At 47.4% G+C, this 26418-nt stretch overlaps 1 protein-coding gene across 3 annotated transcripts; it reads left to right on the plus strand.

Annotated features, from left to right (window-relative positions):
• Positions 1-360: 360 nt before the first annotated feature.
• On the plus strand, positions 361-13794 carry GINS4 (GINS complex subunit 4). 3 transcript variants are annotated; one of them, XM_057697850.1, is made up of 8 exons: positions 361-517; positions 1098-1282; positions 5519-5605; positions 6434-6547; positions 9493-9590; positions 9719-9807; positions 12594-12684; positions 12776-13794. In XM_057697850.1, exons 2-8 carry the CDS (start codon positions 1187-1189, stop codon positions 12870-12872), a joined length of 672 nt encoding a protein of 223 aa, XP_057553833.1. In that variant the 5' UTR covers positions 361-517; positions 1098-1186; the 3' UTR covers positions 12873-13794. The 3 variants fall into 3 exon arrangements, with proteins under 3 accessions (XP_057553833.1, XP_057553832.1, XP_057553834.1); XM_057697849.1 differs by having other exon boundaries at positions 1182-1282; XM_057697851.1 differs by lacking the exon at positions 1098-1282 and adding an exon at positions 3428-3627.
• Positions 13795-26418: the final 12624 nt, after the last annotated feature.

Below are 26418 nucleotides of genomic sequence, written 5' to 3' on the forward strand. Positions count from 1 at the left end.
GATGCAGGCGGCCCGACTGAACACACCCCACCTCCCCGTCGGCCCGGCCACCGGCCAGGGCACACGCGGGCAGCTGCACGCGGTGACGGGAAGGCCCGCGGTGACGGGAAGGCCCGCGCCGCCGGTCCTCAGCCGCGGGGGCCAGGCGCCCCCTGCCGGCGGTGCCCCTCGGGACCGCACGCCCGAGCCGGGGCGAGGTGGGCGGGGCTCAACTCGGGCCCGCCTCCCGCCGCCTCCGTTCAGGAAGTAGCCGGGAGAGCGAGCCGTGGGGACGCAATCCCCGCCCCCAAGGTCGGGCCGTCTGGCCGTGATTGGCCAGCGCCGCCCGTGCGCGGTGACGTTACGCCCGGACGGGTCGTGTCCGGGAAGGAGCGCGGGAACTGCGAAGCGGAGGCTGCGCCCTGGGGAGGCCTCGCGCGGGTGGTGCGGCGCCCCGTGCTCCTCGGGCTGCTTCCCGCGAGCGTCCGGCCCTCGCCGCCGGCCCAGCCCGAGAGCCTCGCAGCCCGCCCCGGCCCAGGTGAGCGTCCGAGTGGGGCCGCTGGGCGCGCGCGCCTGGGGGCAGGCGGTGACCCTGTGCTCGCGGCCCCGGGAGCGGGGCGGGAGGAATGTGTTCTCGGTGCCCCTACGGCTCCGGGGACGCGCCCTCGTCCCCACCAGCCACCTTCCTGAGCCCTTTGCGTCACCGACCGGACAGATGTTGCTGGGCCTTGTGGCTCCAGGAGACGAGCGCGGGTTGGTCCTCCCGGCAGTTTTAATTGCCTGCTGTTAGCTAAGCGCCGTGCGGAGCGCGGGGGCTGCCCAGGTCCCTGTGTCCCCAACTCTTAGAGGTGCCAGGGTTCGCATTAGAGCTGCGGTGGACGCAGCCTCTGAGGAAAGGACCTCCTCCCGGAAAGCAAACAGATAATTACTGCAGGATGTGCTAAGTGCTCCCTTCAGGGTGCTCCTGGAAACACCCGTAAGGAGGGACCGCTTTGAGAAATTGATCCCTGACCCAAGATTTGAAGGCAGAGGTGAAGAATTACAGAAGCAAAGCCTTTGAGTTCTCTAGCCACGGCCGATGCGCCTCCACCACCCCAGTAAACCTTTCCCTTTTCCAGGTCCCTAGTTGCCTATTCTTGAAAAGAAATGGAAAACACACAGTATAGTAAGGGTTCTTTTATTTACTGTGTTCCTGGTTTCAGAGAAGATGACAGAGGAACAGAATCTCTCCGGACAGGACTCTGATGGGGGAAGTGAGGAGGTGGTCCTGACCCCCGCAGAGCTCATTGACAGGCTGGAGCAGGTAAGCAGCCCCAACAGAGCCCCCTGCTCCAAGCTCAGCCTTTTTATTTAGTCCAGCTGTGCAGATGTCAGGAATCAGGAAATGAGGAGATGGAATTCAAGGCTTATTTCAAGAGAAGAGAGACCGCATTTTACCATCTACACAGAAATAGGAAGTGGAGGGACAGCCAGATAGAAACTTCCTAATGTCAAACAAAATCCTCAAGTGGGGCCAGTAAGGGACAGCTTTTGGGGACATTAACGTGAACAGTTCACAGAGCAAGGATCGACTTGGTATTTGTGCGGACCGCAGAACTGCTTGGTAGAGACTTGTAGGGTCTAGAAAGTGCTGAAACACATACTTTAGGAGAAAACTGGTCTTATTCTTCCTTTTCCTCCAAATGCTTTCTTTTGTCAACCGTTCTGTGTATTTCCACTGCTTACCTCAAATCATTTCTGGGAAGTTTCTCCTTTTGGTCATAATTGCTGTGGTTTATTGAGTATTTCCTCTGTGCCAGGTTCTTTACGATTGTTGTCTCGGGGCTTTGGTAGTTTCGGCGTTCAGACCACCTGTGTTTAAATCCTTCCTTGCCACTGCCCTGTTGTACAGCTTAGGCAAGTTGTGTAGTTTGTCTCCAGCACTTCCTCGACTGTAAAGTGGAGGTGATAGTAGCGGCTCCCTTGCCAAGTTGTGAGGATGAAATGAGGTATTATGTGCGAAGTGCTCGGTGTTGTCTGACACTTGCTAGGCCCTTGCTGAATGTTAGGGGTGAGTGGTCATAATCTTTACAGCAACCCACTGAGGCAGGCACTATCGTCCTCTCCACCTTACAGATGAGGAAACTGAAGTGTAGAGATGAGAGGTAGAAAGTAACTTGCCCAGGTCACAGGAGAGCTGCAGAGCCAGGTGTGAACCGGGTCTTTGATTCACTCCACCGACTGCCTTAGTCTTCTCCCTTTCACCGCCCCTTTCCAGAGCTCTCTCACATTTGTTAGTTTAGGATTCTTCATTCTTTACTGCCATACATGCCATCGTGAGTGACAAAACCCAAGGAAGGTCATTTTGAAATTATATCACAGACCTTTTTAAAAATCTGGTGAAAGCTCTGGCCCTTCCTCCCAGAACAATGCACATATACACCCAGGCAGAACCTTGCATATAATTTCAGGAGATTCACAGACACCCTGGTAATTTAAAACCCAATGAAATATCACTTATACCCATCCGAGTGGCAGAAATACAAAAGGCGAACAGTGTAAAGTGTTGGCGAGGACGTAGAGCATTTGGCACACTTGTGTACCATGGTGGGCATGTAAATTGGTACAGTCACTTTAGAAAATAATTTGTTATTTTCCGGTCAGGTTGAAGAAGACACACATACCTTGCAGCCCAGTTGTTCTGCTCCCAGGTACATACCTAGAGTATGACATATACACAGAGTGAGGGAAAAACCAGCAGTGAAATGAGTAAAAGCTCCTCTACCACAGCACGCACAGCTCTCAGGAGCATCATGTAGAGGAACAAAAGATAAGCTGCTAAAGAAACCTGGGTACCATTCGCACCTTTGCAAAGCTGTCGTCGTCTAGGGCAGAGCTTGTCGGCTGGGCGTTGCTGTACATACCGAGGCTCTGCAGGGGCTCAGATGCTCACCCTCCCTCTGGGACAGCCAGACCCAGACTGCTGGCATCTTCTGGGTGTCCCTCAGGGCTCCTTGGAAGTTACCTGAGGATGCTGGGGTCTGCCGGCCTCAGCAGGGCATGAGCAGGTGTCACGGCTGGGGCCTGATGCTCTCCTGCGGTGATGCCCAGGGGACAGCTGCTGTGTAGCATGGCCTTGGGGGCTCAGCCTGACAGGCCACCCTTGAGCACGGCTCCGGGAGCACAGGGGGAATACTTCCGAATGCTTGTAAAAAAGTGATTTAAAACTTATTACCTAAAATGCAAAGCTTCTCATTTTTAATGGTTGTATTAGTTTGCCAAGGCTGCCTAACAGAGTACCACAGACCGGGTGGCTTCGACGACAGAAATTTCTCTTCTCAGTTCTGGAGCCTATTCTGTCTGCTGCGCAATCAAGGTGCTGACATGATTGGTCTCACCTCTGAGGCCTCTCTCCTGGGCTTGGCGACAGCCGTCTTCTGTGTCCTCACGTGCTCTTTCCTCTCTGTAGGTGATTTCACGTAGAGAGTGAACATACACAAAGAAGAGAAGGTGACCAAGGACTGAGCCTCGGAAAACTCCGTGTCTGTGTCTTTTTCTCCTCCTCCTATAAGGACACCAGTCATGTTGGACTAGGTCCCACCTAATAACCTCATTTTAACCTAACTACCTCTTTAAAGACCCCATCTCCAAATACAGTCACATTCTGAGGTTAGTACTTAGGACTGAGGTTAGGAGTTAGGACTTTAACATACAAGTTGGGAGGGGAAGGGGGACACAGTTTCACCCATAATAGTGATAAACAAATCATCATTAAGATTTCTTTGATGCAGTCATTTCAAACAAGAGAACTGATTATTTTTAAAAAAAAGATTGTGAATTTAAACACGTTTCCCACTAAAAATTTTGAAAAGATTCTGTTTGAGCATTTCGTACTAATATAAACCTTCCCCAATGTTATGTATTTTATTACCATGATTTCATACTGTAAATGCGAAATCTCCCCCAAATGTACTCCATTTTACCCCATGTACCATACAAGTGCTATCATTTCTTTGAGCAGCCAGTCATAGAAAGGTTGGTAAGCACCGTGTAGAGATACAAACAGACGTGAAGCTACAGAAAAGTAAACACCAGATTCAGGCTAATGATCACCTCTGAGGAGGGAGGGACACAAGGGGCCTGGTAAAATCATGGTGATACTCTTTAGTGACGCTGTGTGCATGCAGGTGTTTATCACTGTTCTTTATGTTATGTATTTCATAAATATTTTTGTACCTATTCAGTATTTAATGAAGTCAGTTGAAAACCTCCTGCTTTATAAGTCCTCTGACAGTTTGATCTTTTCAAATGCATTATGCTACTTGAAAATCCCGACTGTCTTTCTGGTTAAGTTTATATATCTGCAACACTCTTCCAGAAGCTTGAGCACCTGAAAAAGAAATTTACGGCAGCAGCAACACCCGGTATTTAATAGTGCGTCCAGAAGGTGATAATCGGAAAAGCAGAGCCTTGAGCGCGTCACAATGAGTAAATGGAGCTTGCTTGGCCCGTAATTCTGAGCTATGCTGAAGTTAAGCTTCCTGTGATTGAAAGTACAGTTTCCTCAGTCACCTGTGGATGTTTCAGTTCCCTAAGCCGTGGTGATTTCTGAAACGTACCAAATGCCTGGGCCTGAGTCATAAAGTAGAGATTTAACCTCTTGTTCCACAACTGCTTAATAGATGAATCTCCGTTTCTACTGTGATCCTCTGTACTCTTGGGCGGTTACTAAATAACGTAATCTGTGTTTTCTCATCCACGAGATAAGGATAACTATATCCATTTCATCTCAGTTACTGTAGTGATGAAGGGAAAATTATTTGTAAAGTGCTCCGAGCTTCAGGAAGGAAGAGAGGGACTTCTCTGGTGGCGCAGTGGTTAAGAATCCGCCTGCCAATGCAGGGGATACGGGTTCGATCCCTGGTCCGGGAAGATCCCACATGCTGTGGACCCACTAAGCCCGTGAGCCACAACTACAGAGCCCACATGCCACAGCTACTGAAGCCGTGCGCCTGGATCCCATGCTCTGCAACAAGAAGCCATGGCAATGAGAAACCCATGCACCGCAAGGAAGAGTAGCCCCCACTCGCCACAACCAGAGAAAGCCTGCACGCAGCAACGAAAACCCAGTGCAGCCAAAAATAAATTTAAAAAATAAATAAAAATAATATTAAAAAAACCTTAAATTTTTTTCTCGATAAAAAGGAAGAGATGGGAGATTAATGTAGCAGGACTTCATCTCTCAGAATGGAAGGGCGCTGGTGCCCCCTGGTGGGCAGTAGCAGGAACAGACGCGGGTGCCTGGTGACAGGCACTGTGTAGACACCACGTGGGATTACTCTCAGCAGTAGGTGTGCTGACAGCACAGCCTTCCCACTAAAGGAAATAAAACAGCTGCCATTAAACACAGCTTGTCTTCAAAGCATTTCCAGCATTTCCAACTGGTAGACCATTTTCTTTGCTGAAGTAGCTGTGATTTTAGGGGTGAGTACTGACTCAAGGCTATTTTGCTCCACCGTGAGTAATGCTCTTTTGTGGGGTTTTCGGCATTGTTTTTTAGGCCTGGATGAATGAAAAATTTGCCCCTGAGCTGCTGGAAAACAAGTCTGAAATCGTAGAATGTGTCATGGAGCAGCTGGAGCACATGGTAAGAGGCGCCCGTCTCAGGGTTCAGAGGAGAGAACCTTAGAAGGTGTGTCAGTGTAGTGAGAGGTCCTGGTCTGACAGCAAATCTGTTTCATTGGGCCCAACCTAATCTGGGTGGTTTTTTTTTTTTTTTTAATGTCGAGTTAGTTATTTACATTTACAAAGCCTGGGAGCATCTGGATGTCAGCTTCTAAAAACCTGTGCTCATCATTCCCACATTTGTATGTGAGAACAGCTGACCACAGCAGGGGAAGGGCCACCCCCTCCAATGTGCTCCCCAGACCCCCAGCTGCTGGCTGCCCACTTTCCTCAGGTACCTTCCCTGCCTGGCCCTGTGGCCTCTGAGTGTGTGGCCCTTGGCTTAGATGAGCTGGGCTTCAGTCACTGACAGCCTCAGGGTAGCTTTAAAAGGTTGGTATTTTACCGTTTCTCTACTGGTGTTTTAACTACTTTTAAGACCCTTTAGACATTTCTTCTGTCTGCTGCATTACCTGCTTTACACTGGGGTTGGGGTTCTTCTGGGCCCTTCTGACCGACCAGATTCAGATTCTATTCAGTTGGTCCTTTTCTAAAAGTAAATGAGTCCTGTTTGCACTTCATGTCATGAGACCGGGGTCATGTGCTCCTTGTGTAGTTACAAAGTTAGAAGGAAATGAGAGCTCTTACACAATGAGTTTTGTGTCGTCCTCTGACCTAAATGTAGCTAGCCTCTGAGTCCTCAGCGTTTCCAGCTGTGATGGTCCTTGTGGGCCGTGTGCAGATCGAACAAAAAAAGGTCCTTAGTCTTTAATGCTCATGTGTTCACAAACTTCTTTTTCTCTGTTAACAGGAAGAAAATCTCAGGAGGGCCAAGAAGGGGGACCTGAAGGTCAGCATCCACCAGATGGAGATGGAGAGGATCCGCTTCGTCCTGAGCAGCTACCTGCGGTGTCGGCTCATGAAGGTTTGGGAGTGGGGGGTGCCTGTTGCGCGGCCCAAGGGTCCTGGGGAGGAGCTGCCGCTGAGGCCCCGCGTTGGCGGGGCGGGGCTGCTCTGGGGGGGCACGCGTGGCCGGCTGTCGCCCACCTCCGGGGATGCTTGCAGGCCGTCTGCTGCGCGGATGGCGCCTCCTGGAGTGACCGCGGGGCGGTGCTGAGGGTGGAGGTGTGGCAGTGGTTGAACAGGGAATACTAACCAGAGGGGACCTAGTTTTAAGAACGGCTGTGCACCCGTCGATTGGTCAGTGTCAAACGGACCACGGTAATGGCATTCGGTTATATCGCTATGGCCAACATGTAAAAAAGGAAACGGCAAAATATTTGTATTTTGTATGATGTCTATTTTAACTCTGAAAGTTCTTACCTCCTTGAAGTTTCTTCCCGTTGGTTCCACTTATCCTCTTAGTTATTACGAAGCAAATACGGTTGGTTCTTGAACAACGTGGGTGTGAACTGCGTGCGTCCACTGACACGCGGCAGTGTTTCAATAAATATGTGCTGTAACGTGCCCCGAGGTCTGCTGAGTCTGCACATGCAGAACCAGGGGTACGGAGGGCCGGCTGTGAACTTATCCTCGACATTTTGATGGGGGGGCTGCGGGGCGGGAGCATACACGACCCCCGAGTTGTTCAGGGGTCACCCATGCCCTCCTCCATGTGAAAGCACCTCAGATACTGAAGGCAGCTCGTAAGGCTCCTCAGAGTCCTCGCAGCCAAACACTCCAGCCATTTAGTTCCATTTACCCCCTGGTCCCTTCCCTTAAAAGGTTTGTCAGTATCCTTCTTATATGATCTCACCTGCGGTGGGACACAGACTTCCCGTGGTAGTTTGGACACTTGTGTGAAAAACAGGGTGATCGCTTCCCTGCTCCTGGCTGTTAAACTGGTAGTAATGTCACCCGCTGTCACATAGCGTCTCTGACGGACGCGTCACCCTGGGTTCATTCCGCACTGGCCGTGAGCGCCAACTTCTTCTGAAGTGTTTAAGCAGCTATTATTATTATTATTGTTGTTGTTGTTACCCCATCCTGTCAGTGTCCTGTATTTGCAAGGCTTGATTTTTTTAAATTTTCATTTATTTGTTTGTTTGTTTTTTATTGGCTGCGTTGGGTCTTCATTGCTGTGTGTGGACTTTCTCTAGTTGCAGCGAGCGGGGGTTACTCTTCATTGTGGTGTGTGGGCTTCTCATTGTGGTGGTTTCTCTTGTTGCAGAGCACGGGCTCTAGGTGCAAGGGCTTCAGTAGTTGTGGCATGCAGGTTCAATAGTTCTGGCTCATGGGCTTCGTGGCTCTGTGGCATGTGGGATCTTCCTGGACCAGGGATTGAACCCATGTCCCCTGCATTGGCAGGCGGATTCTTTAACCACTGCACCACCAGGGAGTTCCCACAAGGCTTGATTTTTGACCCATCAGTGTAAGGTTCTGTACTTGTCCCTCTTCAGCTTCATCTTATGAAATCGGGCCATTTCCCTGGTCTCTGGATCTGGTCTTGTCACCCCGTGTATTCTTTGTCTCAGCAGGTTTGATGAGTAAATCATCAGAGGCCTTGCCGGTTTGCTAACAGGACTGGGCCAGTGATCGATGTCCCGCTGAGCCTTCCCCTCGGAGTGGCATCTGCCTGTTGCATCCGTGTTCTTTGTTCAGTCGTTTATGCGTCTCCTGGTCTGTGCTGTCACCCAGGCCACAGCCACAGCTTGTCCACAAAAGGCGGCAAAGACGCCATCACACGTTCTGAGACACCTGAGACACACAGTACGCCTCTCCCCACCCTCGCTGCCAGGCCACCCAATGTGTGTCTGTGTGTGTGTGTGTTTGTGTGTGTGTCTGTGTCTGTGTGTGTGTGTGTGTCTGTGTGTGTGTGTCTGTGTGTGTGTGTGTGTGTCTGTGTGTGTGTGTGTGTCTGTGTGTGTGTGTGGTTGGGTGGATCCCCTTCACGTTCGCCACCACTTTCCTTTGAGCTCACAAACCATCTTTTCATGTGTTTCTTCTAACATAACGCCACATACACCGTGAAGGACGCTGATCTGTGTTGGAAGCTTCCCCTCCTTTGTGTTTTTGAAAATCAGGAAATGTGCCTGCCTCTAAAGCATCCCGCCTCTTCTCTGAGGTTCTGAAATGGCTTGTGTTTTAAGCGCACAGAGCGATGCAGCAGTGTGGGCCACGCAGACCAGACCGGGAGGCAGTGCTTCACACACTCAGCCCACACACGTGACTGTAACTCATCCCAGAGCCAGTCCTCCAAGCCAGAAGGCCTCGCCCTTTAAGGATAAACACTGCGCCATCTGGGCCTTCAGCGCCTCCTCCCCATCGTCCTGGCCCCGCGCACAGAGAGCGTTTCCCTGGCGGAGGCGACCCTGACAGCTTTGACTCTACAGCAGTTCCTGACCACACGCCTTTCTGTAGCCTTGAGCCTCGCTGCTGCTGCTGTTGTTTCCTTGGCAGCTCTTAGCATCCTTCCCAAGCCTCACCTCGACCAAGCGTCCCTCTTCTGTCTTAAATATTCTGTATGTGTCTTTCCAGCCTCTGTTTCACCTCACAGAGCGTACTGTTGTATCTGTACAGCGTCATAGAAGTGGTGGGTGACAGCCACTGCTTTCCTCTTAAATTCCATTCCCAGCTGCCTCTCCAGAGTTTCTTTCATGAAAGCCTCTCATCCTTTCTAAACCATCTTCCTTTTTCGAGCCCTGGTCCTTCTTCCGAATTCTCTGAAACCTGCCTTCTTGGAGTCCGGCATGTAGGTCTTAACGATTAGATAGAGTCTCGACCACAAAGAGTCACCATTTCTAGGTTAACCTCGACCTGTTTCAGGAAGCTAGCACGTGCACCACCTGAATCCGACGAGACCTTGGATGACATGCTTTATCGAACTGGCTGACGGCATGAAGGGCTGACGGATGTTTGCTGTCCCCACAGATAGAGAAGTTTTTCCCACACATCCTTGAAAAGGAGAGAACACGCCGTGAGGGGGAGCCTTCCAGCCTCTCTCCAGAGGAGCTTGCCTTTGCCAGAGAGTGAGTAAGCGGCGGGCGGGGCCTGCGAGCCTGAGTCCAGTGCTTGTGTCCCTGCGGCCGAGCGGTCTGGTAGCCCTGGTGGCTCTGCCAGGCGTGCGGGCGCAGCAGTTGGGGTTTGTGTGTTTCAGGTGCATGGCTAACACGGAGACCTACCTGAAGAAAGTGGCCTTGAGGCACATGCCTCCGAACTTACAGAAGGTGGACCTCTTGAGGGCAGGTGAGCAGAACGTTCTCCTTGCGGATGTCCGAGGGGCCTTGGTCGCCACCCCTCGTGCCTTCACGTGCCTTAGAATAGCATCTTCTCAGTCACTCTCTCCTCTCAAACGTGTAAGAATGAGAGTGCAGAGAGAGAAGCAGAAAAGAGAAAGAGGGGAAGCGTTCTGGGTTAAAAACCAGAACTCGTTAAAAGTAGGTGCCAGCACATGTACAAAAAAGCGGCTTGTATCCAAAAATCGGTGACAACCCAACCGTCAACCACCAGGGGCCGTGTTGGACAAGTTATGCCAGGCCTAGGTCATCGGGGACGATCTCCAAGAAACACTTTAGTGGAGGAAAGCTATTTGCTGATACTTCCAGGAACAGAACTGGGGGGCTGTGCCTAGAGTGGGAGACTTTATATCACATACTCTCTTCTTCACTGACACCTGCATCATTTTATAAGTAAAAATAAACAAGGGAAGGGGAAACTGGGAGCTATTGTGTAACCCGCAGAGTTTCAGTTCAGGGAAATGAAGAGTTCTGGAGGTGGAGGGTGGTGATGGTTACCCAACAAATGTGAAGGTACTTGATGCCACAAAACTGCAGGCTTAAAAGGAGTTAAGATGCTACATTTTACAGCAATAAAAGAGTCAATATAAATATGGCAGGCCCCCCCCCCCAAAAAAAAATAAAAATGTAGGTGCCAGGGGAGCCGTTTCAGCGTCGCTTTTGAGTTCTTCCGGTTGGGAGGAGGTGCTCATAGATGCTGCTGTCAGTGTAGACTCGGCCGCATGTTCAGTTACCTCCCGGCGTCCACGCTGTGCTGGGCTCCTCTGGGCACGGAAGATGCTGAGGTCTCTGCTGTCTGGGGACAGGAGCCTCCCCCCGCAGATCCCAGGCCGTGCAGCGCCTGTCTCCTCCCGGGGGGACGTGAGCGGGGAGGCTTGGAGACCTCCAGGGGGTCCGTTGGGGCTCCTGACCTTCGGTTGTGAGCAGTGTCCCAGCTGTGGGAAGGGAGCAAGACTGGGGGGGGGGGCAGTGCTGGGGAGGGAAGCACGGCCATCGCCCCCGCCTCGGTCTCCCCGAGAGTCTGCTGAGCTGAGGGGTGGGGCCCTGGCGGGAACGCCTCACCTGGATCAGCCAGCGGGGCCCCTGGCGTGCGGGCGCCAGTCCACATCCTCAGCCTTTCCCAGCGCGCTGTGTCCACGCAGGACCTCGCAGGGGCCTGGAGTCCGCGGGTCCCCACGCTGAGTCCAGCACAGCCGGGGTGTCCCTCCCCGACCCAGCCTGGGGGCCACGCTGTGAGCCCTGCCACAGGCGGGTGGGGGACTTAGCTCCAGCTGCCACAGCTAAGGACCCCTGACGGGGGTGCCTGGACAGCGGGCCTGGATCTCCTCACAGATCTGGAGACCAGAGTCCATGGTCAAGGTGTGACAGTGTTGGTTTCCCCCGAGGCCACTCTCCTTGGCCTGCAGGCGCCCCCATGCACCCCCGGTGTCTGTCCCACTTACGAAGACACCAGTCAGCTTGGATTAGGGCCCCACCCTAAAGGCTTCATTTTACCTCTTTAAAGGCCTGGTCTCCAAATCCGTTCCCATCCTGGAGGACTGGGGGTCCGGGCTTCACTGTGTAAAGGTGGGGGGGACACAACACCGGGGGCAAGCCCAACCCTGCCGGCTCCGTGGGACTCTGAGCTGGTCGTTCTGGTGCACCTGCCTGAGGGACACAGGAGGCCCGGTCCACGTCCAGTTCCGGCGCTTTCATCTGCACTCACGAGTGGGGCGAGGGCCCCGTCCCTCACCGCTGCCCAGTGCCGCCTCTCGGGTCCACGCGACCTGGGCCCAGAGCTGCTTCTCCTTGGTGTTGGCCAGCACCTCCTCACACTCACGTGTCGCCTGTCTTGGGTCCCTTCCGAGGACCAGAGCCGGGCGCCCAGGCCTGGAGCTGCACGGGGCCCAGCCTGCCCTCGTGAGAGCAGAGCCTTGCTCACGTAGCCCAGGTGCCCCACGTGCCCCGCAGGCTCCCAGGGCACGGAGACCCCGACGGCAGGGTTGGGGAGGGGTGTCGTGATCTAACATCCTCCACACTTTCCTCGGATGAGCAGCTGCCCAGTGGGCCCAGCGGACCCTGCTGGAGCTGGAGTCTCAGGCGGGCCCAGAACCCGTAGACAGCCCCGGGGACCCTCCCTGGACCTCTGCAGCCGGTTATCCTGAACCCCCTCCCGTAGACAGCCCCACACCTGAGCTGGGCTCTGCACACGGAGCTGTTCCGGGGGTTCCCCGGACCCCGCAGGTGATGGGGTCCTCTAGGCACAGACAGAGCCGCGGGCAGTGAAGGGCTGGAGGAGCGGCCCGCGTGGGGCACTTCCTGGCGAAGCGCTGGTGGTGGCGGAGGGCCGTCCATGGGGCAAAACCCGTGTTCCTCAGCCTGACGTTCAAGAGCATCGCCGTGTGACCCAGTCTCCCTGACATCCTGTCCTCCCACCCTTCACACAGAAATACTTGCGGCCCGCCTCACACGCTCTGTCCTAAGACGTCGTGTGTTTCTCCCGTGGCCCTCCCGCTTCCTCCCAGGTGCCCTGCACGTCTGAAATCCTTGTCACTTGTCGAATGAGCAGGCGCCGTGTGAGGCCTTGTGGGAAGGTCTCTGTTTCGAGGAGGAGCCAGAGGTCTCCTCCGATCCCTGCCCCCACCATGCTTTTACATCAGGGGTCCCTTCGTGCCTGAGGCAGTAAATCCCAGCAGCCCGTCCTCCTCGATCTTGTTAGCCAGGCATTTTCTCATCACACTGTCATTCTCCTGGCAGTTCCCAAACCAGACCTGGATTCATATGTGTTTCTGAGGGTGAAGGAGCGACAAGAGAACATACTGGTAGAACCGGAAACAGATGAGCAGAGGTGAGTGCGGGACACGCCGTGGACGGTGGGACTCGCGCCTCCCCGACGGGGCTGCAGCCGAGCTCCGCGGGTACATGGTCTCCTCCTCCAGGGACTACGTGATCGACCTGGACGAGGGCTCGCAGCACCTGATCCGATACAAAACCATCGCGCCCCTGGTGGCTTCTGGAGCCGTACAGCTAATTTAAAACGGGAGGCAACTAACCACGAATGAGGACAAGGAACGCGTATCCCCTGGTCCGCAAGGACACTTGACTTTTCTCACTGGGTGTTGAGATCCGCTCGGAGCGGCTCCCTCACGTGCCGCGCGTCCCAGCGCTCTGCCTTTCCAGCCAGAGTCAGCAGACGGACCGTCTCTGCCGATCCTGCGGCCGGGCAGGGACACGGAGACACCCTTCGTGGTGGCGTTCGGGCCGAGGTAGTTCACAGAAAGACATCGCTGCCTGTGACGGGGGGACTCGTGGGCCCCGACCCGGCAGTGGCAGGAGTGCTCGCTCAGCCCTCCTGGTAGGAGGAGTGTAAATAGATTAAACCTTGTGGCCGCCCTCCGCGGCATGCCCGTGCCTTGTGTGAACTCAGCTTCTGGAACCTCTGCTCTCGGACGTGCAGCCGGCTCTGTCCTGCCTCACTGAGCATCACAGCTAGGCCAGTAACTATCATTAGGTCTTGGTTTCGTGGCAGGAGGAGCCGGTGGGCAGTTCCCACGTGCTGTCTAGAGAGGTGAGTCCTGCCCGCGGCAACCCTGCAGCCACCCCGCCTCCCAGGCCAGCCTGCGGGCCACCTGCCGGCCTTGCCCGGGGCCCTCGCTGCCACCTCCGCAGCAGCCGGTCCTCGTTAGGCTCTTCACTTTCTCAAGGGAAACGGATGAAATTAAACTCAGTGAGTGGACAGTGTCCCAGTGACACCCGAGGAGGGATGTACAGATGTGAGTCGTCTTCCCTTGAAACGTACAGAGCAGCTGCCTTCCGGTCTTTCTTGCTCCATGAAAAGGCAGGTTTTCGTCTATACGATGCAGGCTTTTAGAGTAATCAGTGTGATGTTGCTGTCATGTCCAAGAGAAATCGCTAACTGAAAGTGAGGAAGGTTTTGTTCATTAATAAAAGCATTTCATATCTCACGCAGTGCTTTATTTTCTCCAGAGGGTTTTCACCCTCTTCGGTCACTCATTAAACAAACGTGCAGTGAGCGTACCGTGTGCCGGGCCCGGTCCACTGCAGTGGGACTCCAGCTCTGAATGAGACGGTCACTGACCCTGCTCGGGTGGGAGAAGTGCCTCGCAGAGAATTAGAACGGGGGCTCACGAGCGTGACTAGATTGGGCGCTCTGAGAGGCTCTCGCTGACTTCAGTGACTCTCTCTGAGTGATGCGGAGGTCTGAATAACAAGAAGGGACCAGACACATAGAACTCAAAAAACTTTTCATGCAAAAGAGGCAGCTTGTGCAAAGGCCCTGAGGCAGAAATGAGTTCTACCTGCAGTCGGTGTGGCGAGAAGGCAGTGGGCACAATGGAGAAGGGTGCAGGGTGAGGTCTGAGAGGCAGGGTGGGCCCAGATCACTTGCGACTTTGTTAGCAGGGACCTCATGGGTCCCCACGGCATCCTGACCAGCAGGCAGGGCCGGTAGTAGGTAAATAGGTGGGAAACAAGGCAGGCGTTTAGCAGTAAGTCTGAACCCAAGCCTCCTTCCTTTGGGCCACCTGTGTGGTCCTATCTCGTGTTGCCTCTACTGTGGAAAGGAGGGGACCGGGCTGCATCGTGTCACCCACTCCCGCCCCGAGCGTGCTGGGCTGCATGGAGGAGTAAGGTCGCCCCTAAAGCCACAGAGCACGTTGCTCCATTTCCTAGGTCACCTCTTCAAAGGAAGGCTGGTTTAGATAAGTTGCTTCACAGGAAAGGGGAAGTGGAATTGCAAAACCAAGTAAAAGGAAGTGATGTGGTTTAGTGTGACATTACCTTTAACTTTTTCAATTTGTGGGGAGTATTTTGCTTTATAGGACATCTACTTCAGCTGTGGCATCATACTTCGTTACAAGTTCATCGCCAGCCACAGCGAAAACACGGACTGGTCGTGACCTTGCAGCAAGACCCAGCTGTGTTTACTCTGTGCCCCCCACATCCACCTTCCTTCTGTGATGGACTTGACCATGAAGCCCTCAGAGGGGATTGTTAAGTGAGCACATTATACACCAGAACTTCGGATAAACATCATAGGATATCACTTATATGTGGAATCTTAAAAAAACAAACAAAGGAACTTGTTTCCAAAACAGAAATAAACCCACAGACATAGAAAACAAACTCATGGTTACCAAAGGGGAAAGGTGGGAGAGGGATTAATTAGGAGTTTGGGATTATATATTACTACAGTATATATTAAGTAGATCATCAACAAGGACCTGCTGCATAGCACAGGGAACTATACTCAGTATTTTGTAATAACTGTAAGGAAAGAATCTAAAGATAAATACATGTACATATATATAACTGAGTCGCTGTGCTGTGCGCCTGAAACTAACACGATATTGTAAATCAGCTACTGTATACGTCAATTAAAAAAATACTTCATTTAATGTTAAGTAATTTATCACGGGAGGCTAAACATTCCAAACATTTGGAATTGTTCAGAATTGATTTTTTTCCTTTTTTTGTATTATGGTAAAATACACATAATTGCCATCTTAATTCTTAAGTGCACATTTCAGTGGTATTAAATGTTTACCTTGTTGTGCACCCATCACTCCCATGCATCCCCATGACCTTTTTTTAGTATTTATTTACTTTTCTTATTTTTTTGGCTGTGTCAGGTCTTAGTTGCGGCATGTGGGATCTTTCGTTGCAGTGTGCAGGCTTCTCTCTAGTTGTGGGGTGTGGGCTCCAGGGCACGTGGGCTCTCTAGGTGTGGCGTGTGAGCTCCGTAGCTGTGGCACGCGGGCTTGGTTGCCCCTCGGCATGTGGGGTCTTAGTTCCCTGACCAGGGATCGAACCGGCATCCCCTGCATTGGAAGGTGGATTCTTTATCACAGGACCACCAGGGAAGTCCCCCCATGACTCTTCCCTTGTAAAACTGAAACTCTATACCCGTTAAACAATAACTTCCTCCCGCCAGTCCCTGAAAACCACCATTCTACTTTGTCTTTATGATTTTGACAACAAAGTACCTCATTAAGTGGAAGGTACAGTTTGTCTTTTTGTGACTGGCTTCTTTCACTTAGCATAATTTCCCCAAGTTCATCCATGTTGTAGCATGTGTTGGAATGTCTTTCCTTTTTAAGGCTGAATAACATGCCCTATATGTGTAGACCACACTTTGCTCATCCATCCGTCTGTCAGTGGACACTCAGGTGGCTTCCACATTGCAGCTCTTCTCAGTATTGCTTCTGTGAACATGACTCTGCACGTATCTTTGAGATCCTGCTTTTAATTTTGGGGGCTATATTTACCCACAAGTGGAATTCCTGGATCATAATATAATTCTGTTTTATAATTTTCTGAGGAACCACCACAGTCTTCCACAGCAGCTGTACCATTTTACAAGGGCTCCAATGTCTCTGCATCCTTGCCTATACCTGCTTTTTTGGGGTTTTTTTTGTAGTAACCATCCTAATGAGTATGAGGTTATATCTCATTATAGTTTTGATATGCATTTCCCTAACGATTTAGCATCTTTTCATGTGCTTATTGGCTATCCTTATGTCTACCTTGGAGAAATGTCTATTCAGGTGCTTTGTGCTTTTTTAATTGGGTGTTTTTGTTGTTGAGTTTTGGGGTCTTTTGGCTTTGGGGATTTTTTTTAACATAAATTTATTTATTTATTTATTTATTGGCTGCATTGGGTCTTGGTTGCTGCATACAGGCTTTCTCTAGTTGCGGTGAGTGGGGGCTACTCTTCATTGTGGTGCGTGGCCTCCTCATTGCGGTGGCTTCACTTGTTGCAGAGCACGGGCTCTAGGCGTGTGGGCTTCAGTAGTTGAGGTACACAGGCTCAATAGTTGTGGCTCACAGGCTCTAGAGCACAGGCTCAGTAGTTGTGGTGCATGGGCTTAGTTACTCCACAGCATGTGGGATCTTCTTGGACCAGGGATCAAACCTGTGTCCCTTGCATTGACAGGCAAATTCTTAACCACTGCACCACCCAGGGAAGTCCCTGTTGTTGAGTTTTAAGAGTTCTCTATATATTCTGGATATTAATTCCTTATCATTTATGTGATTTGCCAATGCTTCCTCTCATTCTGTGGGTTGCCTTTTTACTCTGGATAGTATCTTTTATGCACAATTTTTTTTAAATTTTCAAAAAGTCAAGTTTGTCAGTGTTTTGTCACATGTGCCTTTGGTGTCATATCCAGGAAATTGTTACCAAATCCAGTGTTCTGAAGTTTTTATCATATGTTTTCTTCCAAGAGTTCTATTTGCTTTGGTCTTAAATTTAGGTCCTTGATTCATTTTGAGTTAAGTTTTGTATGTAGTGTTAAGTAAGGGTTCAAGTTCATTCTTTTGCATGTGGAGATCCAGTTTTCCCAGCACCATTTGTTGAAAAGACTGCCCTTCCCCCATTGAATGGTCTTGGTACCCTTGTCAAAAATAATGTCACCGTATATGTGAGGGTTTATTTCTGGGCTCTCTATTCTGTTCCATTGGTCTGTATGTCTGTCTTTATGCCAATACCACAATTTTGATTACTGTAGCTTTGTAGTAAGTTTTGAAATCAGGAAGTGTGAGAGCTCCAGTTTTGTCCCTCTTTTTTCAAGATTGGTTTGGTTATTTGGGGTCTTTTGAGATTCCATGTGAATTTTAGGATGGGTTCTTTCTGTTTTTGCAAAAAGCCATTGGGATTTTTATAGAGATTGCATTGAATCTGTAGGTCTCTTTGGGTAGTATTGACATTTTAGCAATATTAAGTCTTCTGGCCCATGAACACGCAACATGCTTTCATTGATTTATGTCTTCTTTAATTTCTTTTAGCAGTGTCTTGCAGTTTTCATTGTACAAGTGTTTTACCTCCTCGGTTAAGTTATTTCCTAATTATTTTGTTCTTTCTGATGCTGCAGAAAGAACTGTTTTATAAATGGAACTGTTTTTGTAATTTCCTTTTCAGATTGTTCATGTATAGAAATGCATGGATTTTGTGTGTTGACTTTCTGTCCTGCTACTTTGCTGGATTCATTTATTCTAACTTTTTTGTGGAGTCTTTAGGGTTTTCTACGTATAAGATCACATCATCTGCAAACAGATAATTTTACTTAGTCCTTTCCAATTTGGATACTATTTATTTATTTTTCTTGCCTAAATGCACTGGCTAGAACTTCCAGTACCCTGTTGAATAGGAGTGGTAAAGCAAGGCATTCTGATCTTAAAGGAAAAGCTTTGAGTCTTTTACCATTGAATGTGGTGTTTGCTGTGGGCTTTTTTACATGGAGGTAGTTTCCTTCTCTTCCCATTTTGTTGAGTGGTTTTATCATGAAAGTGTGTTGAATTTTGCCAAATGCTTTTTCTGCATGAATTAAAAAGATTGTGTTTTTTCCTTCATTTGCTGATATGACCTATTATGTTGATAGTTTTCATATGTTGAGCCATCGTTGCAGTCTAAGAATATATCTCACTTAGCCATATGTATAATCCCTTTAATATGCTGCTGAATTCTGTTTGCTAGTATTTTTTTTTGAGGATTTTTGCATCAATGTTCATAAGGGATATTGGTCTGTAGTTTTCTTTTTTTAATTTTTTAATTGAAATACAGTTGATTTACAATGTTGTGTTAATTTCTGCTGTACAGCAAAGTGATTCAGTTGTACACATATATACATTCCTTTTTATATATTTTTTCCCTTATGGTTTATCTTAGGATATTGAATATAGTTCCCTGTGCTGTAGTTTTCTTGTAGTGGCTTTAGTATAAGGTCATGCTGGCCTCATAGAATGAGCTAAGGAGTGTTCTCTCCTCTTCAGTTTTTTGGAAAAGTTTGAGAATGATTGGTACTAGTTCTTTAACTGTTTGGTAGAATTCATAGTGAAGCCATCAAGTCCAGGGCTTTTTTTTTTCCCCCTCTTCTTTTTTTTTTTTTTGGTTGGGAGATTCTTGACTGCTGATTCAATCTCCTTACTCTCCTTACTAAGTATAAAATCTATTCAGATTTTCTATTTCTTTGTGATTTAGTCTTGGTGGGTTTTGTGTTTCTAAGAATGTGTCCATTTCATCTAGGTTATCTAATTTTTGGCATACATACATATTCATAGAACTCTTTTATTTCTGTAGAACCTGTAGTAATGTCCCCACTTTCATTTCTGGTTTTTGTAATTTGAGTCTTCTCTCTTTTTTTCTTGGTCCATCAAGGTAAAGTCTTGTCAATTTTATTGATCTTTTTGAAGAACCAACTTTTGGTTTCATTGATTTTCTCTATTGTTGTTCTATTCTCTATTTCATTTTTCTCTGCTCTAGTCCTAATCATTTCCTTCTTTCTGCTAGCTTTGAGTTTAGTTTGTTTTTCTTTTTTCTAGTTCCCTAAGTTATAGTTTGTTGATTCTCTCTTTCTGTTTTTGAGGGTAAGCACTTAATAGCTATAAATTTCCCCCTTAGCACTGCTTTCTCTGTGTCCCATAAGTTTTGGTGTGCTGTGTTTTTCTTTTCATTTGTATGTAAGTATTTGCTAATTTTCCTTGTGATTTATTCTTTGAGCTATTGGTTGTTTAAAAGTGTATTATTTAACTTCCATAATTTTGTGAACTTTTAAGTTTTACTTTTATTATTGATCTCCAAGTTTATCCCATTATGGCCAGAAAAGATACTTTGTATATTTATCTTTTCAAATCTATTGAGACTTAATTTGTGGCCTAGGGTATGGCTGTTCTAGAAATTGCCCCATATGCACCTAAGAAGAATGTGTATACTGTTGTTGGGTGGAGTCCTTGTATACTATATGTCTGTTAGATCTGGTTGGTTGAAGTCCTCCATTTTCTTATTTTCTGTCTTTCTGTCCATTATTGTGAGTGGGTATTGGTGTCTTTATTTCTGTAGAACTGTGTATTTCTCTCTTCAACGTTATCAGTTTTTGCTTCACATATTTTGATGGTCTGTCACTAGATGTGTAAATGTTTATAGTTGTTCTGTCATCTTGCTGTATGGACCTTTTGTTAATATAGAATGCCCATTGTCTCTCGTAAGCTTTTTTGATTTGTATGAGTGTAGTCACCCCTGTTCTCTTTTGGTTGCTATTTACATGGAATGTCTTTTCCATCCTTTCCTTTTCATCCTCTGTATGTCTTTGGATCTGAAGGGAGTCCCTTGTAGACGGCATAGAGTTGGGTCATGTGTTTTTATCCATTCTGCCAATCTCTGTCTTTTTTTGGGGGGGGTTCAGTCTCTGTCTTTTGTTTGGAGAGTGTAATTCATTTGCATTTAAGGTGATTACAGAAAAGAAGGGACATACTTGGGTCATTGTGCTGTTTGTTTTCTATATGCCCTTAGCCATTTTGTCCCTCATTTCCTGCATTCCTGTCTTCTTTTGTGTTTTGTTGATTTTGGGGTACTGAAATGTTTAAATTCCATTCTCATCTTCTTTTGTGTATACTCTATAGCCATCGTCTTTGTGGTTATCGTGGGGATAACATGATAAAGCTTTAACACTCTAATTTGAATTTATATCAGCTTAACTCCAATAAGTTTTTATAAAACTGGTCCTTTAAAGCTCTGTCCCCGCCCCTCACAACATTGCATCTTTATGCATTGTATGCTCAAAAACATAAATTAAAAATTCATTTAAATGCATCAGTCTAGACGTAGAGTTACAAACCAAAGTTACACTAATGTTAGCTTTTACACTAGTAAGTGTCAGGGTTTGTTTGTTTTTTTCTTAAAATGTTTTAGCCTCTTACATCATGTAGAAAACAAAAAGTACAGTTACAAACCATTGTTACAATGATACTAGCTTTTATAATTGCCCATGTGTTTACCTTTAATGAAATTTTTTTTTTTTTTTTTTTTTTTTTTTTTAATTGTGGCGCACGGGCTTAGTTGCTCTGTGGCATGTGGGATCTTCCCTGAGCAGGGATCTGAACCCGTGTCCCCTGCATTGGCAGGCGGATTCTCAACCACTGCGCCACCTAGGAAGCCCTAATGAGATCTTTATTTCTCCATATGGCTTCAAGTTACTGTCTAGTGTCCTTTCATTTCACCCCACAGGACTCCCATGAGCATCTCTGCCGCTGCAATCATTGTTTGGCTGGAGAGACAGATTCCCGGTGCTTCCTGCTTTGCCATCTCCCAGAATCCTCTGAGAATTGAGTTTTTAAATGTACCTGATCAACTAGCTTTGACAGTACTCTGATCTTGTCAAAAAAAAAACAACAAAACAAAACAAAAACCATTTTTTTAAAAAGTTAAATCAGTATTCTATACTTAATATTTAACAGACTTGATTTCAAATAACTTAGTCGTTTCAAAAAAATTGAATATCCCTTCCATAGCAGAAAAACAACTAGCAGGGGTATTCAAAGGAATGCACTATAGTTTCTGAAGGTCATAATAATAATACCTAATGTTTGTGATTTATTCACTGTGAATCATACTCTCATATGCTTTAAGTAGATAAACCTGTAAATCTTTACAACCACCCTGTGCAAGAGAAAACTTACGCTTTTTGGAATGAACAAAAAGATGACTGGACTCTCATATGCTTTAAGCAGATAAACCTGTAAATGTTTACAACCACCCTATGCAAGGGAAAACTTAAGCTTTTTGGAATGAACAAAAGAGATGACTGGATATCCTTTCAATATGGGATGCTTGATCCTTGTAGGGTGTGTGCCCACATTTTTGAATAGGCCATTTTACACCTCTCTAGAGGTAGAAGTTAATTCATAGAAAACTGACAGTAATGTGAATATTTCCTAACTGTTGCTACGCAAGTGATTCCCATCCATGGTGATGCAAATAAGTTTTGTCCTGTAGAGAATAAGCCACATCCTCATTTGAACTGGTTTTAACATTTTCCTGGTTCTCTCGTTAAAAAATAAGTTAAATAAAATCGTCGGCACATGTTCATTTTACATCTGTCCAAGAGTCAACAGTTCCTACTGTTAAATGTTTTTAATGTTTCATATATTTGGAAGGCAGGTAACATTGATATCCCCATTTTATAGATGAATAAACAGACTAATCCCCTGAAGGCCACACCCAGCTACAGGTGGAGGAGGTGGATTCAAACCCCAGTGAGCCCAGAGCTCCAGATTCCATCCTCTTCATTACTTTAATACTCTCTCCATAAGAGGAAAGAAGATCCAAAAATATTTTGAGCAATGATAGCTTCGCTGGAGTAAATTCAAGTCTTCCAAAAAGACTCCTTTAGGGGAGTAACCACTACCATTCACATTACTTTAGAGGAGGTGACATTTTTCTTAACATGGGAGTATTTTCTGCTTTAAGCAGGTCATGTTCTACATACCACGATGCTTACAAGTTCTCCTGGCTTGTGAAGACGAGGAAAAGCACTCAATATCAATTCGGCACACAATTACCTAAGCCTGGCTCCTTGTCCAGTTCTATTAGGTTCAATGAGAGTGAGGGCAAAAGTAAATGACTATTTCTGCCCCCAAGGAATTTACAAGGAATCCTAAGAAGACTTCCTAAGTAAATCTGAAAATATGAGATAGATTGGCTCAGAAAAAAAATTTGTCTTAACAGCCAGGACTAAAAAGGTTGAAAGGAAATGATTTTCTTGGGGTTCAAAGCTATGGTATATGAGAGAATGTTTTAAACCTCTTAAATGGGGTACTGCTTGCGGCCCAAAGTTGTTCCCAGCTCAAATATAAATTTTGTAAAACTTCAAATAACTGCTTCTGTCATCTCTGAACCTTCAATCTTCCTCAAGTATAATTCTAATCATGTCATTGCCTCTCTTTAAAAGCTTCCATGGTTATTCATTGCCTACAGAAAAGAAAGGGGGTAAAGGAGATTAATATTTTTTGAGCATCTGTATGCTGGACAGTGGACTGATTGCCCTCCACAAATTACCTTGTTTAATCCTCGTAACAGGGACTTCCCTGGTGGCGCAGTGGTTAAGACTCTGCGCTCCCAATGCAGGGGGCCTGGGTAAATCCCACATGCATGCTGTAACTAAGAGTTTGCATGCCACAGCTAAGAAGCCAGCAAGCTGCAACTAAGGAGCCCACTAAGACACAGCGGAACCAAATAAATTAATTAAATAAAATTTTTTTAAAATCCTCATAACAACCCTGTAAGCACTGATCTCACCATCGTACCCCAGCTTCCTGGTAAGTTGTCCTCTGTCTTCCCCAAATGGTTTCTAATCTCCTTTTCATACTTACGTTTTTACTATTTTATCTTTCTTAAAATCCCATCAGAATTCTTTGAGGAACTAAGTAAGGTATAAATAATTCCCCATTAGTAACCCTGGCGCCAACAAGAGGATTTGGCCGTGGCTGCAACGTAATTTCCAGAACAGGTCATGAAAATAACCTAATTGAAAAATAGCATCTGCCTTACCTGACTTCCTCTGTTCACAGCCATTGCTGAGCTCTGTCTGCAGGCACCGCTGCCCTCCACCTCCAGGGAAGTCGGCTGGTCTTCAGCCTGAATGAGACTGTAGCCCACCTCCTTCGTTTTTATAAAAGATCATCAACGTTGCCATCTTCTGGTATCTGAAGCTTCCTGATCTCCAGTCATCAGATGTCTGTGCACAGTGATGAACAGACCTCTAACCACGGCATGTCCACAGTTTCATCAAGGAAACGAGGGAGACACTAAGGACAGTATCATCAGTCTGTTTCTCTTGGTTCCCCAAGTTTTATTTCCGTATCAAACTTGATGCCAGAAAGCAGTATCCCTGGGCTAATGTTTAAGTTCCTTGCTTTTAGCAAAGAAATAACCCTGTGAACAACATCTTGCCTTCCAAAAATTACAATTGAAGACATCGTCAGTTAATTACATGACCTCTTCTTTTCTTTAAAAGGATCCATGTAATAAATTTTTCTCAGAATTTAGTGCCATTAAAAATTTGCCTCTTCAAACGTCTGTGATTCACTTTTATCAGACAGATGAGTCCTGTCACTTCCCCTTTTCAGCCTTCCTGCCGAGGGGCTCAGGGGCAGCTCCTGTTTCACCGTCTCACCCTGGCTTCCTGTAATAATGCCCTGGGTTTTCCCTTACTTTCTGATCTCCTTTTTTTTTTTTATAAATTTATTTATTTATTTTATTTATTTATTGGCTGCATTGGGTCTTCGTTGCTGCACACGGGCTTTCTCTAGTTGCGGCGACCTGGGACTACTCTTCATCGTGGTGCACAGGCTCCTCACTGTAGTGGCTTCTCTTGTGGAACACAGACCCGAGGCGCATGGGCTTCAATAGTTGCAGCACATGGGCTCAGTAGTTGTGGCTCACGGTCTCTAGAGCACAGGCTCAATAGTTGTGACACACGGGCTTAGTTGCTCCGTGGCATGTGGAATCTTCCCAGGGCAGGGCTTGAACCCGTGTCCCCTGCATTGGCAGGAGGATTCTTTACCACTGCGCCACCTAGGAAGTCCTCTGATCTCCTTTTTAAATCTCCAATTTTTCTATTTTATTTTGCCTTAATTTAAAAAGCGACCCCAATTTGGGGGAGAATTAAGAATAAATAACTACAGAGTAGGACATACGTGAGTCATCTCGAGTTCCCAATTTTTAAAATACGTATGCGGACGAGCCGTTTCACAGAACACAAATTCCTAAGTGAGGCACATCCACAAAAGTGGTGATAAAGGTAAGAGTCGTAGAGTCCTGTCGCTCCAGAACTGTCAAACCAGGGAATAGGTCAGGTCAATGATGCAATGTAAGTAGTAGTTGCCAAGTGTAACTCCATTCCATTGGTGCATGAAAACATAAGGTCAGACACTGTGTGTGTAACCTGCTTGTACCCTGTGTGTGCAGGGGAAGAAGGCTCTGACCTGAAGGAGCGTGTGGTCTAGTGAGACAGACCAACCAGAGCACAAATCACAGAATAACACGCTTTTATAAAAGCAGGAATGGGCACGGAGCATAGGAAGGCCTCCAGAGATGAAGAGATCCCAAAAGCTTCCCAGGAGGGCTGATGCCTGAGCCAGGCCAAGGAGGGAAGAGGTGATGGAGGGTTTGGGTGGAAATGCCATGTTTAAGGACAGAAGCCATAGGCACATAGGGCATTCTGGGTCCTCCGAGGAGCTGGGCTTGGCAAGAGCATAGGATGAGAGTGGAGGTGTAGCAGGAGAACAGCTTCCCATCTTACAGGGTCTCATAGGACACATAAGACTTACATGATGTGTAAGTTTTCCAGGAGTCTGATTTACTGTGCTACAAAATTGGGATTTTTGCATTAAAACATTTGGAAGCCTCTGAAGGACTTTAAGATCTGATACAATCCGATTTGCATTTTAGAAATCTGATTTGCATTTAGAAAAATCTCTCTGCTGACTGGGGAGAATGGAGGCCAAACTAAAAGCAGTGGCCGAGCTCTAATCCAGGTGAGGAGAAGTAAGGACCCAACAGCACGTAGAGGTGGAGATACATGGTGATAGGCCGGCCTCTCTGGGGTCAGCTGGCACGCTGAAAACAATTTAAATTAACACTGGATAAAATAGAAAAAGTGTTTCTCTAAAGACGTTAAATTCCTAATGAGTTAGTGAGGAATTGTTGCACAAGATCTAGGGGAAAACAGAAGCCAGGACAGCTGAGACCAGCGTTGCCAAGGCAACGTGGTGGCTGGGAAACTGTAGTGCTTCCGACAGCAAAGGCAGTGACCCTAAATCTGGGGTTCACGGACAGGTCAAGTCAGGGGTCTTTGAACTTGGTTAAGAAAAAAGTTACACCTTCCTTTTCACTAACCTCTAAATGAAGCTTAGATTTTTCTTCTATTATGAGTTTAGGTCACAAGCCTCAGTAATGTGTGACTCCTGTGACTCTGTCACCAACAGAAATCAGCTATTTTCACACCACATTTACAGCGGTATGTGCCTCCAAATGTCATTTACGTTAATTCCTATTTGTAAGTTACAGTCACTTTTAGACCTGCTGCTTGAACTTGCTATTTAATGCTTTAACAAAGAAGCACATGTGTGACTCTATCACAAGATTTTTTAAATGTTTTGATAACTGAACTTCAATACAGTGGGCTTCCTTTGCAGCTGTATATGTTTTATAGGTTTTTTCCTTTTTTCTTTTATTTTTTGTTCTCTACATATTTTATGTTTTTAAAAACATTGTTCTGGACTTCCCTGGAGGCACAGTGGTTAAGAATCCACCTGCCAATGCAGGGGACACAGGTTCGATCTCTGGGCTGGGAAGACCCCACAGGCCGGGAAGCAACTAAGCCCGTGTCCACAAATACTGAGCCCGTGTGCCACAACTACTGAGCCCATAAGCCGCAACTACTGAAGCCTGAGCACTCTAGGGCCCGTGCTCTGCGGTAAGAGAAGCCACCGCACTGAGAAGTCCACACATCACAACGAAGAGTAGCCTCTGCTCACTGCAACTAGAGAAAGCCCACTTGCAGCAATGAAGACCCAAAAATTTAAAAAAAAAAAAAAAAAGACTAAAAAAAAGAAAAGAAAAAACATTGTTCTGAGAAGGCATCCACAGCTTCATCAGACTGCCAAAGGGACAGAAGAGGCTAAGCACCCCGGCCTGGTGGAACCATGGGGCAAAAGTTAGAGCCCAGGGCCTGCGAAGGTTGAGAGGTCTGGTAACCCACGCTGGTTCAGATCAGGACTCCAGAAA

Source organism: Hippopotamus amphibius, chromosome 10, assembly GCF_030028045.1.
Source record: "Hippopotamus amphibius kiboko isolate mHipAmp2 chromosome 10, mHipAmp2.hap2, whole genome shotgun sequence".
In the NCBI taxonomy this organism is placed as follows: domain Eukaryota; kingdom Metazoa; phylum Chordata; class Mammalia; order Artiodactyla; family Hippopotamidae; genus Hippopotamus; species Hippopotamus amphibius.